Source organism: Balaenoptera ricei, chromosome 15, assembly GCF_028023285.1.
Source record: "Balaenoptera ricei isolate mBalRic1 chromosome 15, mBalRic1.hap2, whole genome shotgun sequence".
Taxonomy (NCBI): Eukaryota; Metazoa; Chordata; class Mammalia; order Artiodactyla; family Balaenopteridae; genus Balaenoptera; species Balaenoptera ricei.
The window spans coordinates 52155505-52173460 of NC_082653.1; the positions used below are offsets into that span (position 1 = coordinate 52155505).

At 56.5% G+C, this 17956-nt stretch overlaps 1 protein-coding gene across 9 annotated transcripts in view; it reads left to right on the forward strand.

Annotated features, from left to right (window-relative positions):
- The window catches only part of TSC2 (TSC complex subunit 2), a 38527-nt gene that overhangs the window by 3221 nt on the left and 17350 nt on the right, over positions 1-17956 (forward strand). For all 9 annotated transcript variants that reach the window (XM_059898843.1, XM_059898845.1, XM_059898844.1 and 6 more), the window contains 17 exons: positions 1039-1149; positions 1969-2113; positions 3136-3253; positions 3662-3710; positions 4126-4251; positions 4581-4654; positions 5716-5842; positions 6673-6816; positions 7706-7843; positions 8759-8862; positions 9291-9372; positions 10542-10697; positions 11192-11308; positions 15113-15235; positions 16007-16113; positions 16309-16459; positions 17752-17874. In XM_059898843.1, coding sequence (XP_059754826.1) covers positions 1039-1149; positions 1969-2113; positions 3136-3253; positions 3662-3710; positions 4126-4251; positions 4581-4654; positions 5716-5842; positions 6673-6816; positions 7706-7843; positions 8759-8862; positions 9291-9372; positions 10542-10697; positions 11192-11308; positions 15113-15235; positions 16007-16113; positions 16309-16459; positions 17752-17874 — 1995 coding nt within the window. The remainder of the gene's footprint in view (positions 1-1038; positions 1150-1968; positions 2114-3135; positions 3254-3661; positions 3711-4125; positions 4252-4580; positions 4655-5715; positions 5843-6672; positions 6817-7705; positions 7844-8758; positions 8863-9290; positions 9373-10541; positions 10698-11191; positions 11309-15112; positions 15236-16006; positions 16114-16308; positions 16460-17751; positions 17875-17956) is intronic.

Genomic DNA, 17956 nt, shown 5'->3' on the forward strand with positions numbered 1-17956 from the left:
TGAAAAGACATTTTAGTTCCCCTCTTAAGAGGATTGAGCCCAGGAAAGGGTGAGTGGCCTGGAAACTCTGGCTGGAGGGAGTCAGGGATGGTTAACGTGGAGAAGGGAAGCTGACACAAGAGAGACTGATTCTGGGAGCTGAGGGGAAAGCACCCAGCAGCTCCCTCGTGGGCTGGGTGGACTTAGGAGGCAGATTCCAGAAGCCTGGACAGAGTTCTTTTTTTTAAAGGTTAGCTATTTGAATTTATTTATTTATTTATTTATTTTTGGCTGTGTTGGGTCTTCGTTTCTGTGCGAGGGCTTTCTCTAGTTGCGGCGAGCAGGGGCCACTCTTCATCGCGGTGCGCGGGCCTCTCACTGTCGCGGCCTCTCTTGTTGCGGAGCACAGGCTCCAGACACGCAGGCTCAGTAGTTGTGGCTCACGGGCCTAGTTGCTTCGTGGCATGTGGGATCTTCCCAGACCAGGGCTCGAACCCGTGTCCCCTGCACTGGCAGGCAGATTCTCAACCACTGCGCCACCAGGGAAGCCCCTGGACAGAGTTCTTAGTGAGTCAAGCCAGGCAGCAGAGGCAGGGTTGGGGTGGGGTACTGAGTGCCCCGAAGCTGGTTTGTTTACACAGGGGAGATCCAGAGCATGGGATTTCTGGGTCAGGCTGCAGGCCCGGGGACCGCTGTGGTACTTCTGGTTCTGAGACTCTTCCAGTGGCTTTTCCCATGGAGCCTGAGCAAGCTCTCAGAGACTCCCTGCTGATCTCTGGGGGCAGCCAGGACGGCCTCCCTGGCCTTCCTGCTTTCCTCCCTCCCCTCAGACTATGGCCTGGTGAGGGTTAAAGGGACCTGTGAGGGTTCAAAGTAGCTTGGAGCTGTTCCCCTTGTCAGGCTCGTGGTCGCTGTGGGCTGTGACAGGTACATGAGGGCTTTAGAGGAGTGAGTTCTAAGTCAAAAGACCACGTTGTTCTGCTCTGTCCTTTGCTCATGGAACTGTCCCTCAAGTTGAGGGGCCAGCACACCAATCCCTGTCCCTTCTTTGACGGGCAGCACGCGGTGGAAGCACTCTGGAAGGCTGTCTCGGACTTGCTGCAGCCAGAGCGGCCGCCAGAGGCCCGGCACGCGGTGCTGGCTCTGCTGAAGGCCATCGTGCAGGGACAGGTAAGGGTGGCCGCTCTGTGCCTGGGGGGAGCTGGGGCGGGCCACGTGTTGACTGCTCCCGTGGGCCACGCTTGGACTCTCGTCTTTGGCGAGAACACCAGGCACAGGTTTGCTGGTTCCCAGGGGCCTTGCAGCTGGACTGCCCGAGTGGGCGTGCTGGTGTCACCTCTAGTATCTGCGTGACCCTGGGCAGGTCACTGGAGCCCCCTGAGCCTCCACTTCCTCTCCTCTAAAGTGGGGATGCTTGTCATTCCCTTTTTTCTGGGACATTTTGGGGAGTAAATGAGGCAGTTCACCCAAAATGATGAGAATGGTTCCTCGCACGAGTGAGCTGTTGTTTTCTTGCTCTCACTGACTTCCTGCCCCTCACCGTGGGCTCCTGCCCCTTGGTCACCATGCTCCCGCCATGCTGGAACACCCAGGCCACCTCTCGCCATTCCTGCTTGGAAGGTTTCCTCTCCTCCTGGCCTGTTTCCTCTACGCCTTCACACCCCGCTGCTCAGAGAAGTCCCCACTCTCAGCTTGGTTAGGTGGCTATCATCATTCTGTGAGCATCCCTCGAGGGTGGGTGCATTGGCTCCTGCTGTGTGCCCAGACCTGGGCGCATAGTAGGTGCTCCACACACACACTGGTCAAACGATGACCAGGGCGCCTGATCCCCTACCCAGTTAGTCCCTCACAGCCGCTTCCTCTGGGAGGGAGAAAGGGGCCCAGGGTTGGGAGTCTTGGAGCCCACGGCACTTCTTGGACTTCTCACAGCTGCTTGAGAAACCCAGGGGGATCCTGGCAGGACTGCTGACCCGATGGTTTTGTCTTCAGGGGGACCGCTTGGGCGTTCTCAGGGCCCTCTTCTTTAAGGTCATCAAGGATTACCCCTCTAACGAAGACCTCCACGAGAGACTGGAAGTTTTCAAGGCCCTCACGGACAATGGGAGACACATCACCTACTTGGAAGAAGAGCTGGGTGGGTGCCACGTTGGGTGTGAGGTTTCTCTGGCCTTGGTGATGAAATTTAATCTGGGATGCAGGAAGGCCTGTCGGGCCCAGAGGGAGTGCTGCAGTTCACAGGGGTGGCCTGCAGAGGGCGCTGCAACACACTGGTCTGCTTATCTCTGTGCAACCAGGATCAGCCGACCGAATCTCCCCAGGAGCTTGTTAAAAATGCAGAGTCTGGGCTTTACTCCAGACAGGCTGGCTCTGAATCCCTGGGGAGTGGGGCCTAGATGTGCCTTTTAGGCGGGCAGGAGGTGGTCTGCATTTTGCTGTTGGGAGAGCGTGCTGCTGACCCAGGCCTCAGGCTGGGTCTTATCCAGAGTGCCCTGAGGTTTTTGGGGGGCTGGGGCCGCCTCGCTGCGTCTTCCTCCTTGCCCTTTTCATGCCCGGTCTGGCCTCCTAGCCCTTTCCTTTGGTGGCCATCCTCCCTGTCATCCTTATGGTGTGAGGTTTCCATGAGTCTTGAGATTTCTTGTCACTGCTGTGGGGAGAAGAGGAAGGCAGAGGAAGAAGTAAATCTGACTTGGGCCTTGCTGTTCTGTCAGAAACGGGCCTCAGCTGTTGGTCCACCTCCAGGACAGGTGCTGACAGTGAGGATGTGGTTAACTTTTCTGTCCAAGTTTATGTGTCTAGCAACCAAGCGTTGCTTGTGTCTCCTTTGAGAGATTCTCTGTGGGGATGGGGGCCTCCTAGACACTCGCCCCGTGTTTGCACCCCCAGCATCGGGGTCAGGGCTTTGAGCATCAAATGCACAAACGCTGCCCCTGCCTCAGCTCAGACCCCTTCATGCATCCTGGGAGCTGGTGAATTCCAGAGTCCATGACATGCTGACCTGCTCGGGCTCCAGCTGAGCCTCCATCGGCCCCGTGCTGGCCTGCCTTTCATTCCGTGGGGACCAATGATGCTGTTTCCAGCAGTGAATGGGATGGGGACTCATTTTCCTGGGGAGGAGGTGAGTAGGAAGGACGTTGCTCTCCTCTTTTTCTCCCCTAGCTGAGTTTGTCCTACAGTGGATGGACATCGGCCTGTCCTCAGAATTCCTTCTGGTGCTTGTGAATCTGGTCAAATTCAACAGCTGTTACCTTGATGAATACATCGCATCCATGGTCCAGTAAGAAAAACATGTGATCAGTAACATGCACTGATCACAGTGCTGCTGTCTTATGTCTGCAGTTCAGCTCTGTAGGGTGAATAAAGCTGTTAAAACCATCAAATAAATGGAGATGTTGGAAGTGGCCAAAGCCACCTTCCACATAATGTTTGTAGCAGATGTGTGATATTACTTGATGTTTTGTTTATTGTTACTTGTTATTTGTTCAAAACACTCTGTGAAACCCTGCGGGCAGAGGGTTGGTCTTGGTGCTGTACACTCAGCACTGAGCAGTGGTTGGGTGAGGGGAGCCCTGAGGGAGGATGAGCCACTTTTTTAACTGACTTTGTAGAGGAACCAGGAAGTAAAACGGAGCCACCCAGCCTCTGGGAAGTGTCCTCTCAGCTGACTTTGTGTTTCCTCCCACAGCATGATCTGCCTGCTGTGCGTCCAGACCGTGTCCTCCGTGGACATAGAGGTCAGTAGCTGCCCCCGTCCAGGGACAGTCCCTTTCACCGTCCTTCTGGGCAGGCCGGGTGGCATAGCAACTGAGACCCCAGGCCCTGGGGTCAAGCCTTGTGCTGCCCCTCACTGGCTGTGTGGCCTTGGGCAAGCTGCTTGACCTCTCTGAGCCTCAGGACTCTCTCCTGTAAGTAAGGGCGGTTGGATGACTTCCGTTGTGGGGTTATAGTTCATGATGGGATAACCCACCGTGACTGGGATGTAAAAGTGCCTCCCAGATGCTTGCTCACTCTGTGGTTCCCAGGAAGGCTGCTTTGACAGAGGGGAGGGGCAGTCATTGCTGACCAAAGGATGGTCAGTGGAGGAAGCTGAGGGTGTCACTTCCCTGTGAGCAGGAGGCAGGGCTGGCCTGACTTTCTCCGCCCCACCAGGTCTCTCTGCAGGTGCTGGATGCCGTGGTCTGCTACAACTGCCTGCCGGCCGAGAGCCTCCCCCTGTTCATCGTCACCCTCTGCCGCACCATCAATGTCAAGGAGCTTTGTGAGCCTTGCTGGAAGGTAGGGGTCTAAACTCTCATCCTGCAGAGTTCTTGCCCGGATGAAGTGATAAGCCAGGCTTATGGACAGGACAAGGGCCATCTTGTCCTCAATGAATGGCCATCTTATTCTCAGAGCGGCCAGACAGTGGCCTGTTGAGGGGAAGCCAGTGGCATTTTCCCAGTGGCTGAGCTGAGGTCAGGGTTTTGGTGGCATTTTGAGAACTCGGCTGCCCCTGTTCCGGAGGAGATGGTGGAGAGCAGCTGGACGTGGAGGGCTTCAGAGCGGTGGCCGTGCGAGGCCCCGGGCTCGTGTTTGCCAGTCTAACAACGGTGCATCTTGCTTCCCAGCTGATGCGCAATCTCCTGGGCACCCACCTGGGCCACAGTGCCATCTACCATATGTGCCGCATCATGGAGGACAGGTGAGTGCGGGTGGCCCAGCCGGCGTGGGTGAGGGTGGCTTGGCGGCCGCAGGGCCTCCTCAAGGAGGCTCCCTGTGTGGGCTCTATGCCTCGGCACAGGCTGACGCGGAGCTTCCTGTTCTGGTGGGGAGGCTGCTCCAGAAGTGAGCCCTGATCTAGGGCTCACGTCTTATGCTACTGGTCACCTGTCCTCTCCTCCTCCTGCCAGTAAAGTCAGAACATGCAAAACTGAGCTCTTGACCTCCCTCCCACACGCGGACCTCCTCCAGTGGGGCTGCCTCACCACCTACTTGTCACGAGGCCCTGCCTCACCTCCCACAGCCAGACTGTCTCAGGTGGTGTTGCTTCTGCTCCTGAGATGGCTCGTCTGTCCACTCCCGGGCCCCACCCCCTCAGCTCTCACCTCCTCACTGCTCTCCTGCACCCGCTCTTGGCCTCCTGAAGTCCATTCCTCCACACAGCAGCCACACATAGTTTTTCCAGCACAGATCTGACTGTGTCACTTTTTGCTTGAAGCCACAATGGCTCCTAGTGCTCTCAGGATAAAAACCAAATGGCAAGGCCTGGATGGTCCAGCCCTGCTCAGCCTGTGAGCTTCTCGTTCCCACCATTGTTGCCTTTCTGCCACCCACCCAGGGCCTTTGCACATACCTTTCATCTTGCTGAAATGTCCTTCCACCTGGGTTGAGTTTCCCTGAGTGTCCTTGACATTGTAGTGTTGCGGTTAGATTCCCTGATCGCCCTGAGCAGGTCTGCTCTCGTATCCCATGGCTTTCCTTCTTAGCTGTAATCTGAGTTGGAACCTTGGTGTTTATTTACATGATCTTTTGGTTCACACCTGTGTCTCCTAGGCTGTCAGCACCATGATGCTGAGGGCTGTTGAGCGAATGCATGCATGAATCACACAGTTGCTGCTGGCCCCCGTGTCCCCTGCCCAGCCCACTTCCCCAGCTTTGCTTCTGCCTCATGAGTGTAGGGACCTCCGGGGAGGCTGCTAGGAGCCTGGGCAGATGCTGGGCTGGGCCCTGCTTATATCCCGTCTTCCCGGGGAACGCTTTCAGAGCCTACATGGAAGACGCCCCACTGCTGAGAGGAGCTGTGTTCTTTGTTGGCATGGCTCTCTGGGGAGCCCACCGGCTCTACTCTCTCAAGAACTCCCCAACATCTGTGTTGCCATCATTTTATGAGGTAACTTGGCTTCTGTACCGCAGTGAGCTGGCGAGGGCGGGAAAGCTCACCTCATCCCCACCCAGTGGGAACAGGCCTGTCAGACGGGGAGTCTGCTGCAGGGGCAGGAGGTGGGGGGGGGGCGCGGGGGGAACGTGTGTAGTCACTTGCTTTGCAAGTAGGTTTGCGATGTAGGGCCTTTGAAGGTTTTATCCTCAAGCAAATACTATATTTTATGAATTTCATCTTCTACAAATTAGCATCAGGACTGCTCAAGATTCCCCCTGGGGATAGTGACATGCTTGCTTTCGACAGTTTCCTTGGTCAAGTGGCAAACTTGCTCTTGCTCTAGAATGAGGCCAGCGATAATAGCTTGTGTTTCCACCATGCCTGGCGGAGTTCGGAGCACTTTGTGTGTTTTCATGTAGCCGTCGTGGCACCCTGGTGAGCTGGGGCAATCATACCATCCTCATCTTACCGGACAAGCAGATGAGCTGTGTCATGTCCCAGCTTACACCGTGCCCCTAATGGGGTCCTTCTGGCCACACCCCGTCTCTTGGGCAGTGGAGGGCGTGCTCTCTGCGCATTGCTTGCATCAGGGTAGCTTTCAGGTTCCTCTAGGCCAGGAAGCCAGGGGCACGGAATTTGAAGTGAATGGTCTGGCTACGTCAGGCCCTTTGGAGCCAGTATAGAAAACACACTTCTGGGTTCCTGAGATACTACTTTTGTGGCCCGCGAGATGTGCGTGGGAGTAAGGCATCTCATGCTAGGTTCCAAGGGCGACGTGCTGGGGCTTCCTGTGCGTGAGCGCGAAGGGACTGACACTGCATGCCCCCCGGGCCATGTTCCAGGCCATGACCTGTCCAAACGAGGTGGTGTCCTATGAGATCGTCCTCTCCATAACCAGACTCATCAAGAAGTACCGGAGGGAGCTCCAGGCCGTGACATGGGACATCCTGCTGAACATTGTTGAACGCCTGCTTCAGCAGCTCCAGGTGAGGTGGGCACAGGGAGAACCGAGACGGCCGACCTGTTGGCCAGAGGGCCCCTTCCTGGGGGGCGTGGACCATGGGGGCAGCTCCCCGCCCCTCCAGGGCCCTGCCTCAGAGCTTGCTGGGCCGTGTTCTCTGATGGTTCTTGGGTGGCAACTCGCCGTCCACTGAAGACAGCTGTTTTTCCCAAATCCCCTCTATCGGTTGGAGCAGGACTATGTAATAGGTGAGCAAGGGGGGTGGGGGGCAGTGTCGATCGATCAAGATCGACAGAGTAACACACCAGGTGGCCTCCATGGCCTGCAAGTGGACCCTGAAGACAGTTCCCAAAGTGTCTCAAATGCTGCCCGCAGTTGGTGGAACTTTGGAGGAGGGCGTTGACTGTGGCAGGAAGGAGGACGTGCTGGTGCAGGGGCTGCAGATGAGATGAGGTCACATATAGCATGGGCTAGGGGCTGGGCCTCCTGGGGCACTGGGGTGGGCTCTAGGCGGGCGGCCAGGCCCATGGGAGGAAGGACCAGAACTCAGCAGGGCCTGGGTTCTTGTCCCTCAGGGGTGGCTGCTGGGCCAGACCATTGTCACGACCAGCTGGTCAGGCAGTGCTTCATCTTGGAGTGATGGTCTGGGAGGCCACACCCCTGGGGCCTCCAGAACATGCGAGAGCCTGAGGGAGGCGTGAACACACTGGTAGTGGAGGCCCGCCTTGTGGGCACAGCCAGGACCCCTTGGGCCCCACCGTTCCCCAATGGGCAGGAATAGCACTCGTGCCCCCTGCCCAGTGGGAGGACCTGAGGGGGTGTCTGGATTCAGCTCATTTGAGCTGAGGACTCTGATGCCGAGTCCTTGAAGGGAGCTGAGATCCCTCCTGTGTAACCGTGCCTTCGTGTTGCAGAGCCTAGACAGCCCAGAACTCAGAGCCATCGTCCATGACCTGCTGACCACGGTGGAAGAGCTGTGTGATCAAAATGAGTTCCACGGCTCACAGGAGAGATACTTTGAGCTCGTTGAGAGATGTGCAGACCAGAGGCCTGTAAGACCACCTCTCTCTCCAACACAGTGGGGCCTTTGGTGCTCGGACAAGAGGGTGGTTTAGGTCAGGCTTCTGGGGGAGGGGAGGGGCTGCTCAGCTCCCGGAGGTCTGGCTGTGTGGGTCTGGAGGCAAGTTTTCCGTGAGTTTGAAGTAAAAACCCTGGCAGGCTTCTGCTCCCCTGGGATTTGTGCTCCAGCAGGGAAGTCTGCTGGGCCGTCAGGAGGCTGAATGAGTGTGGGTCTGTGAGAGCACATCACAGCCTAAGCATCCATTTCCTCTCACCTGCACGGAGGGAGGGGCCAGTTGTCTTCATGCTCAGCATATCTGCTCCCCGAAAGGCAGGCAGTCCTGGTGCCAGAAGGGCTCAGCCTGATGCAAGGCTTTTATGTGGGTTTTATTTTTTATTTCTTTATTTTGGCTGCATTGGATCTTCGTTGCTGCGCACGGGCTTTCTCTAGTTGCGGCGAGCGGGGGCTGCTCTTCGTCGTGGCGCGCGGGCTTCTCACTGTGGTGGCTTCTCTTGTTGCAGAGCATGGGCTCTAGGCGTGTGGGCTTCAGTAGTTGCAGCAAGTGGGCTCAGTAGTTGTGGTGCGCAGGCTCTAGAGCGTAGGCTCAGTAGTTGTGGCACACGGGTTTAGTTGCTCCACGGCATGTGGGATCTTCCTGGACCAGGGCTCGAACCCATGTCCCCTGCATTGGCAGGCGGATTCTTAACCACTGTGCCACCAGGGAAGTCTGTTATGTGCGTTTTAAATGAATCTTCACTGCTGCCAGCAGGGCCTTTATCATGTGGGCTCCCTACCTGGGCCTCGGGGTGGCTGGTCTCTTGGGCCAGCAGCATGGGGCTGTATTTATCAAAAAACCTCTGGAAGGGCAGAGCGGCTCGTTCACTCCAGGTCTTTCTTCTTTTGGCAGGAATCCTCCCTCTTAAACTTAATAACCTACAGGGCTCAGTCAATCCATCCAGCAAAGGATGGCTGGATTCACAACCTGCAGTTACTGATGGAGAGATTTTTCAGGTAGGCAGCCTCTGGAGGCCCGCCTGACCCTGTGTCTGCACTGCAGGCAGGACACTGAGAGTTAGCACTTTCCTCTCCGATTCTTGAAAGTGACAGTTCTCACTGAGCAGGAGAGGGTTTGTCTTCCAGAGGACAGAGTCCTCTGAGGCCTCTGTGCTTACTCCCTCCTGTGGAGTGGTCATCTAGAAAGAGGCCATCTCTGAGGGCCGGGTTCTCTGCCTCTTTACCCCATTCTTGGTCTGGATGTTGCCGAGCTGGGCCCCACGCGGGGAGGATCCGGAGTCAGTCTCGCCTGACATGGAGGCGGGTGGGTCTGGGGGCTGGGTCCCCAGGGAAGCCATTGGAGGTTGGGCTGCTCGGGCTGGCGGAGGGTGAGGCCGGTGGCTGGTGCACCCGCCCGGCCCCAGCAGGTGTGCCCCTGCCCCCAGGAACGAATTGCGCAGCGCTGTGCGTATCAAGGTGCTGGACGTCCTGTCCTTCGTGCTGCTCATCAACAGGCAGTTCTATGAGGTGTGTATCCATGCCGGCGCGGGAGCCCTGGGGCAGCAGGTGCGAGGGCGGCCTCCACAAGCCATGCAGGGCGATGCTCGCCCGAGAGGCAGCGTGTGGCCCTTTCTGGGCACCGCACGCCTCCTGGGGTCGGCCTGGGACCTGGGGTCTGCCAGCGCCTCTCTGTGGCAAGCTTTGTTTCCTCGTTCATCCCTCCCTCCCCCCCTCCCCCCCTCCCTCCCTCCCTCCCCCCGTCCCTTGGTGCCTTCTGCCAGGCCTGTGGCTGAGCAGACAGGAGGGCATAGTCCCTGCCCTCAGGAAAACAGTCTTGCGTGGGGACATTTTCTTTTCATTTTTGTAATCACACTCATCCTCCGGGCTCTGGGCTGATCACCAGATGCCAGGGTGGTGCCAGCCCCTACCAACCTCTCTACCGCATTTCTTCCCCTCCAGTCCATCCTTCAGTAGGTTTGCAGCCAGGGCCTGTCCTTCTTTCAGAAACAGCAGTGGCCCCTGCCCACTGGGCTCTCTTCTCCGGGAGATGCGCTCGGGCTCTGCATCTCCCCTCGCTTCCCAGCACCTTCCTCACTGCTGCCTCGCTGGAATGCCTGGTGTCCCTAGGACCTGCCCACCCCTCCTACCCTCTCAGCCTTCCCTTTCCCTGCATCTCTGTCCCTTGGAATTCACTCTTTTTCAGAGTCCAGCTCAGTGCTGCCTCTTTTAGGAAGCCCTCTGGGTTCTTGAGTCCCTCGTGTTGGAGTCGCTCTCGTCCTGCTCTCTGCTCCTGTAGCGCTTTGTACCTGCTTCCGTGAAAGCGCTCGTCCTGCTGCCCCGTTATAGTGGGCTCTGTGATGTCGGGGACGAGGTCTCTCTATCCCCAGGACACACACGCAGAGAGCCCTCCACATGAGATCCTTCTTAATTGTGATGTTGAATGACAGAGAGGGAGCGGGGACATTCACTGCTGCATCACGTCTGAGGCTGAGCCCGTGGGCCATGCCCCGGCTGGGCCAACGTGTAGTCGTCATCATTCTCCTGAGCCGAGGGGACACACAGAGTGCCCTGAAAGGGGCCTGGGCCTCTCAGGCACTCGCACACCCCGCCGCGGTTGTCCCAAGTCTTTAACGACGTGTTAGGTGAGTTTTGGCCGTGGCCAGTGGCTCACCTGGCTTCTCTTGTGCTTGGTGCAGGAGGAGCTGATCAACTCAGTGGTCATCTCACAGCTCTCCCATGTCCCGGAGGATAAAGACCACCAAGTCCGAAAGCTGGCCACCCAGTTGCTGGTAGATCTGGCTGAAGGCTGCCACACCCACCACTTTAATAGCCTGCTGGACATCATTGAGAAAGTGAGAGCAGCTCGGGCCTAGGGCTTGGGGCACCTGGGCTGCCATTGGGAGCCCTCTCTGTGGCAGAGCCCAGCGGACAGCAATGTTCTTTGGACCCGCTCTCTCCGTTCTCTGCAGGGAGACTGCCTGGGTCTCTCCGAGATGGGGTTCCCTCCTAGCAGAGATGTGGCGGTGTTGGGAGGTCTGGCCGGGCCTGCTGCTGCTTGGCGCTGTCCTGCTGCCGTGCTGCCCAGGGGTCCTGGGACATGGCTCTGTGGCTTTGGGGGAGACTGGCTGGGGGTGCGGTTTGGACACATTGTCCTTCTGCACAGGCAGCATCCTTTTAATTTCAAAATGCATCGCAGTTTCTGAACCATGCCTTGGATGAGGGGAGTGCATCTTTCCTCTTGAGAAATAAAGGAGAAAGTATTTTTTGGTAGAAAATATCAGATCTGATGGTTGCTGCCTCAGGGAGCCCAGAGTTGGGAATTTAAATAGAGATCTTCTCTCTGTAGGTGATTGCCCGCTCCCTCTCTCCACCCGCTGAGCTGGAGGAAAGGGATGTGGTGGTGTACTCGGCCTCCTTGGAGGATGTGAAGACTGCAGTCCTGGGACTCCTGGTCATCCTTCAGGTGGGCCTCTGCATCTCATTGGAGTGCTGCTCTTTAGGGACACATCCCCGAGGAGACCTGGGCACTCCCTGGGGTCGCAGAGGGCAGTCCGGGTGTGATCCCAACTCCTCGTTACAGTGAGCGGACCAGGTCAGAGCCCTGACCAGGTCAGGGAAGGGTGGACAAGGCCCAGCCAGAGCCAGTCTGCGGGAAACACTCCTGAGCCAGTGCCAGAACCACCCCCTCAGGTCTCCCCACAGCCACTGAGGTGGGAAGGGCTGGTGTCCATTCTGGCCCCACAGTTATTTGGTCTTTTTTTAATAGCTTTTTTGAGGTGTAACTTACATACCATACAATTCATCCATTTAGAGTATATGATTCAGTGGTTTTTGTTGTATTCATGGAGTCGTGCAGCCATCATTAGGGACATTTACCCCAAAGCAGCTCCATACCCATTAGCGGTCACTCCTTATTCTCCCCTCAGCACCTCCAGCCCTTGGCAATCACTAATTCACTTTCAGTCTCTGTGAATTTGCTTATTTTGGGCATTTCATAGACATGGAATCACACAATATGTGACCTCATGTGTCTGGCATCTTTCATTGAGCGTAATGTCTTCAAGGTTCATCCATGTTGTAGCATGTGTCGGTACTTCATTTCTTTATATGGCTCAGTAATAGTTTATTGTACGGATAGACCATATTTTGCTTATCTATTCATCAGTTGATGGACACTTGGGTCACTTCCACTTTTTGGCTGTTGTGAATCATGCTACAGTGAACCCTCACACAAGTTTCTATGTGGACACGTGTTTCATTTCTCTAGGGGATCCACCTAGGAGTGGAATTGCTGAGTCAGCTGGTAACTCTGCTTAATCGTTTGAGGAACAGCCAGGCTGTTTTCCACAGGGCCTGCTCCATTTTACATTCCCAGCATCAGTGGATGAGGCTTCCATTCTCTCCACATCCTCACTCACACTCCTTATTCTCTTTTTTTTTGTTTATCACCACCCTAATGGGTATGAAATGAAATCTCATTGTGGTTTTGATTCGCATTTTCCTAATGACGTTGAGCATCTTTCCATGTGCTGATGGGTCGTTTGTGTATCTTCTTCGGAGAAATATCTGTTCAGATCCTTTGCCCATTTTTAAACTGGGTTATTTGTCTTTCTCGAGTTGTAAGCGTTCTTTCCATACCCTGGATACAAGTCCTTCATTAGTTAGACAATTTGCACACGTTCTCTGTTCCCAGTCATTCTCGCCACGTCGTGCTCGCTCTCCTGCATGGTGGCTGTCCTCACATGCTCCCGGGCACCGCCTGGCTCCTGAGGCTTGCTGGAGCTGTGGACTTGTCCCTTTACGTGCCCAGCAGGGCAGCGATCAGGCTCTTCCACTGGCTTGCAAAGCATTGTGGTGTTATCTATACTTAAGGTCACCTGCCAGTATCAGTATTGTGAAAAATGTAATATTTGAATCAATTGGTTCATAAACTACTTTGTAAAATGTTGATGGCAGAACAGTTTCTGTCGTGTTTATACATGATGGACTTTTATTATCTGGTGTGGAAGTTTAAAGTTTGATAAAAAGTGGACGGCACCTCCTTGGTGTCTTGTCCATAGCAGCCCCATGCTCCCTGTGCCCTGACTTGAGGGGTTGTGGGGAGCCCTGTGGCCCGGATAAACCCAGAAGCCTATACGGAGAATGAAGAAGAGATGGGCTATTGCCCTCACTTGGAAATCGAGCCCTGGAGACCCGGAGCTGCAGAATCGAGCTGTTTCCTACTTGAGCAAAGTCCTGGGCCAGCCTGTTTTCATTTTTCTTTTTTTTTTTAATAGTAATCTTTTATTTATTTATTTATTTATTTATTTTATTTTTGGCTGTGTCGGGTCTTCGTTTCTGTGCGAGGGCTTTCTCCAGTTGCGGCAAGCAGGGGCCACTCTTCATCGCGGTGCGCGGGCCTCTCACTATCGCGGCCTCTCTTGTTGCGGAGCACAGGCTCCAGACGCGCAGGCTCAGTAGTTGTGCCTCACGGGCCTAGTTGCTCCGCGGCATGTGGGATCTTCCCAGACCAGGGCTCAAACCCGTGTCCCCTGCATTAGCAGGCAGATTTTCAACCACTGCGCCACCAGGGAAGCCCCCATTTTTCTTTTTTTGTAATTAAAAAGTAATATATACGTCCAGTTAAAACACGCGAACGGCATAAACGTAGCAAAAAGTTCGGTTCCCTCCTTTCTTCCCACCGAAATGGGCAGGCAGAGCAGTGGCTGCCCGAGTCCATGGGTGTCCTTCCTGAGATGCTTGTGCTTTGTCAAGCATGGTGTCCAACTCCCTCCCCTCTCCCTGTGTGTGTTTTTTGGTTTTTGTGGAAGGCAGGGATAATGCTTTTATGTTGTTTTTTTTTAATTAATTAATTTTTTTGGGCTGCATCAGCTCTTTGTTGCGGTGCGCAGGCTTCTCTCTAGTTGCGGCACGTGGGCTTCTCTCTAGTTGTGACACGGGGGTTCCAGAGTGCGTGGGCTCTGCAGTTTGCGGCACACAGGCTCTCTGGTTGAGGCGCACGAGCTCAGTCGTTGTGGCACATGGGCTTAGCTGCCCCGCAGCATGTGGGATCTTAGTTTCCCGAGCAGGGATTGAACCAGCGTCCTCTGCATTTACCACTGGACCACCAGGGAAGTCCCTATTATTGTTTTTGAACCAAAGAGACACCACTGTGTTAATCATTTTTTTCTTTAAAAAGAATATCAATAAAAAAATAAGTAAAATAAAATTCAAAAATTCAAAATAAATAAGTAAATAAAAAGAACAGCAGTGATACTTTTTTTTTGTTTTTTGTTTTAATTAATTAATTTATTTTTAGCTGCATTGGGTCTTCGTTGCTGTGCACAGGCTTTCTCTCTAGTTGCGGTGAGCGGGGGCCACTCTTCCCTGTGGCGCGCGGGCCTCTCATTGCAGTGGCTTCTCTTGTTGCAGCGCACGTGCCCTAGGTATGTGGGCTTCAGTAGCTGTGGCGTGAGGGCTCTAGAGCTCAGGCTCAGCAGTTGTGGCACACGGGCTTAGTTGCTCCGTGGCATGTGGGACCCTCCCAGACCAGGGCTCGAACCCGTGTCCCCTGCATTGGCAGGCGGATTCTTAACCACTGTGCCACCAGGGAAGCCCAGTGATACGTTTCTGAAGCAGTGCTCTCCTCCAAGGCTCAGGGTACCACAAAGGGGACCCTTGGCTGTAGCTGGGTCCCTTGGGTCCCTCCTGCCCCCAAAACCAGGTTGCTGGCAGCACCACGAACTCTCACACCTGGCCTCCCCTAGCCTCGCTTGTCAGGGAGGTGCTCTTGACCTTGCAGAGGTGGGGGAGACGGACTCACTGTGGGGTTAATAACAGCCCCAGCAGCTAGGGGAATAACCCCCTTTATAACCCGTCATGAAGCACACCTCCCGCCTTGCTCTGCCCCTGGTTTCTCCCACTTTGCCTCGTGGCGTCAAGAAGGTGCTCTGTTGGTGCACGTGGATCCTGTCATGTGTTGCTGTGTTGTGCGCCATTGGGCAGGTTTCTCTGATTCATTAACTGATTGCCTGTTGATAACACAGATACGTGGCTGTTTCTGGTTTTTTGCCCTCACCAAGGGTGGGCACATGTGGGCGTACCCATGGGGTGAAGCCCCGAAGTGGAGTTGGTGGCTTGAAGTGTTTGTACATTTTAAAGAATGGTGGGTGCGGCCAGTTACCTCCAAAGTGATTGCTTGGCCTCTCCCCCCGGGCATCAAGGTGCTGACTCCCTGGCTGCAGTTTGGCCTCCTGCCCTTGCAGTGACCAGCACGCTCTCTCTGCAGACCAAGCTGTACGCCCTGCCTGCCAGCCACGCCACACGTGTGTACGAGAAGCTTGTCAGCCATATCCAGCTCCACTACAAGCACACCTACACCCTGCCCATTGCCAGCAGCATCCGGCTGCAGGTATGTTCCCTGGGGCACCCAGCAGCTGCATCCGGCCTGGCGAACGCAGTGGCTGCAGGCTGGAGAGGTGGCGGGGGGCCTGGGAGGGGTCTTCAGCAGACTGTTCCCTCCTTAGCACCAGCTGTGGCTGCGTCCTCCCCAGGACCTGCTGCTTTTTCCTTTGCCTGTGGTCTGCATGCCTCTCAGTCACATGGTGGCCTGAGATGGGGGCAGAGAAAGGGAATTGCTCTGGAGCCCCAGACCCCTGGTGCCGCGGAGTCTGTTAGTGACTGGCAGCGGGGGTGCAGGGCAGGGCATACTGGTTTGAGCTTCCACCATGGGAGCTGGCACCAGGATGAGCAGAGGGCGCTGGGATGGAAGCCCCGGTCCCTTTCAGAGCGTCCGCCCAATGGGGCAGCCCCCTGTCGTTTGGGGAGCCCAGTTAAATGACCCACCAATAGCTGGGGGAAGCGACAGTGTCCTGAGCAGAGCTCTGCTGTCTATACCGGGGCTGTGCGATGATGCCTGGGCAGGTGCAATATGTCCACTCCCCCTGTTGCCCCAGGTGTGAGAGGCTGCCGTGTTGCCCAGCTTTTGTGGGAATGTCACAGCCTCCATGGGCTCTGAGGGAGGAGGCTGTGAGTGCCCGCGCCTCTCCGCCAGCACCACCGTCTGCGGTGAAGTCAGGGCATTGTTGCTGTTAGCGCGGCAGCCTTTCCCGAGAGCTGCGCAGGTCTGCGTGGCCGGGTGGCGGCGTTCTCTCTGTTGGACCATGCCTCCCGCTCTCCGCAGGCTTTCGACTTCCTCCTGCAGCTGCGGGCCGACTCGCTGCACCGCCTGGGCCTGCCCAGCAAGGACGGGCTTGTGAAGTTCAGCCCCTACTGCGTCTGTGACTACATGTACGGTCCTGGGTCCTGGGGCGGGCGGGGGGTGGGGAGCTCGCTGCCCTCTGCCCTGGGGTGGTCCTGTGTCTGAGGGAAGGTCCCGGAGGCATCCTGAGCACAGCCTTGGGTTGGGGCTTGGGGCCTGCATCCGTCCTTAGCCTTGTGGAGCGGGAGCTCCAGCCTTAGTGCCTCTCCCACTTGCTTCCACAGGGAGCCGGAGAGGGGCTCTGAGAAGAAGGCTGGTGGCCCCCTGTCACCTCCCACTGGGCCCCCTGGCCCGGCACCTGCAGGCCCCGCCGTGCGGCTCGGCTCGCTGCCCTACTCCCTGCTCTTCCGTGTCCTGCTGCAGTGTTTGAAGCAGGTGAGACGGTCAGACCCTCTGGCTGCATTAGGTCAGACCAAGCAGTGATTGGTGCTGCCCGGGGGCCACAGTTCTTCTCCTGCATTGGCAGCCTTGGGAGGTTCGCTGCCTGTTTCTAGGTTGGCTTCCTCGAGGCCTCACAACGTTTCCGTAGCCGTGTGTTGAGCGCCTGCTGTGTGTGGTGCATCACCGGAAGCTGGGTGTGGAGCCGAGGAGATGTTCCTGCCTCCGGGAGGTGGTTTTGGTACAAGTGTGAGGTGTATTGACAAATAACTGGATTGTAGGATGGGGTGTGCCTTGGGAGGAGGCACCAACAGGCTGTGCGGGACCGAAGCGGGGGGTTGCCATCACATCTGGTTGGGGGCATGGGGAGGGGCAGGTGAGGGCAGTCTTGAAAGGGGGGGAAGATTCCAGCGGCAGGAGTAAGCAAAGCCTGGAAGTAGGGGAGGTAAGTTCCCTGTGGTGGGAGGTGGAGGAGCTTGGGCCTGTTCCCCAGTGGGGCAACGAGGGAGGAGGGTTGGTCAGCAGTGCGCCGCAGGCGGGGCTGGGCAGCCCGGAATAGGCTGGGGGGCGCTCCCGGGGGCCACGGGTGGGGAAGCAGAGCTGGATGGAGAGGCGGTAGCAGGTTCCCCAGGGGTACCGGGGTTTGGCATTAAAGGGGTTTGTCGGAGATTTCCTGTGAGAGTCTCAAGGTCTCCGTGTCACAGGTGGGATCTGGGGAAAGGCTTTTAGGACTCCTGGCCATTGGTGTAGTTCATGGGCAGTGGTCGCCCCAGTGGAGATTGGGAGGGCTCACCAGGGAAGGTCCGTGCAGGCCACAACCCTGTCCTCGATGCTGTGGCTCTGGGTCAACTTTGGTCCTGTGGCAGGTATCTGGGCTCATGGATCGTTGAGGAATACTTGCTTCTCTTTAAGCTAGTACAGTAGCTTCTTTCCAGATCCATCTTCATTGTGATCTGGGCGGGCATCGTCAGAGCCCCTTGGGTCCAGTGCCCTTGGTAGGCCATCCTCGGATCACCGTTGGGCAGGTGGGGAAGATGGAGCTGGCGTGCAGAAGTTCCAGGTCCTGCTGAGAGGAGAGGGGCGGTGCTGCGCTGGGCCTCCTGCCCTGCCTGGTGTTTGGAGGCAGCGGCCGCTGTCCAGGGCTGACTTTCTCTGAGCAGCATCTGCTCCCCGAGCTGCAGGGACTGAGGGCCCAGGCTTGTGTGGAGAGCAGGAGAACAGGTCTGAGGCCTTGCTGCTGCCCAGACCAAGCTTCCAACCCTGAGACCCCGTCTTTCCTGTTCCTGCAGGAGACTGACTGGAAGGTGCTGAAGCTGGTGCTCAGCAAGCTGCCCGAGTCGCTGCGCTACAAGGTCCTCATCTTCACCTCCCCGTGTAGTGTTGACCAGCTATCTGCCGCCCTCTGCTCCATGGTGCGCCTTCTGCTTTGGACCTTTCCTGCGTCGTGCACGGCGGGTCCGCGGCCTGTGTGGTGGGTGGGGCCACAGCATAGTT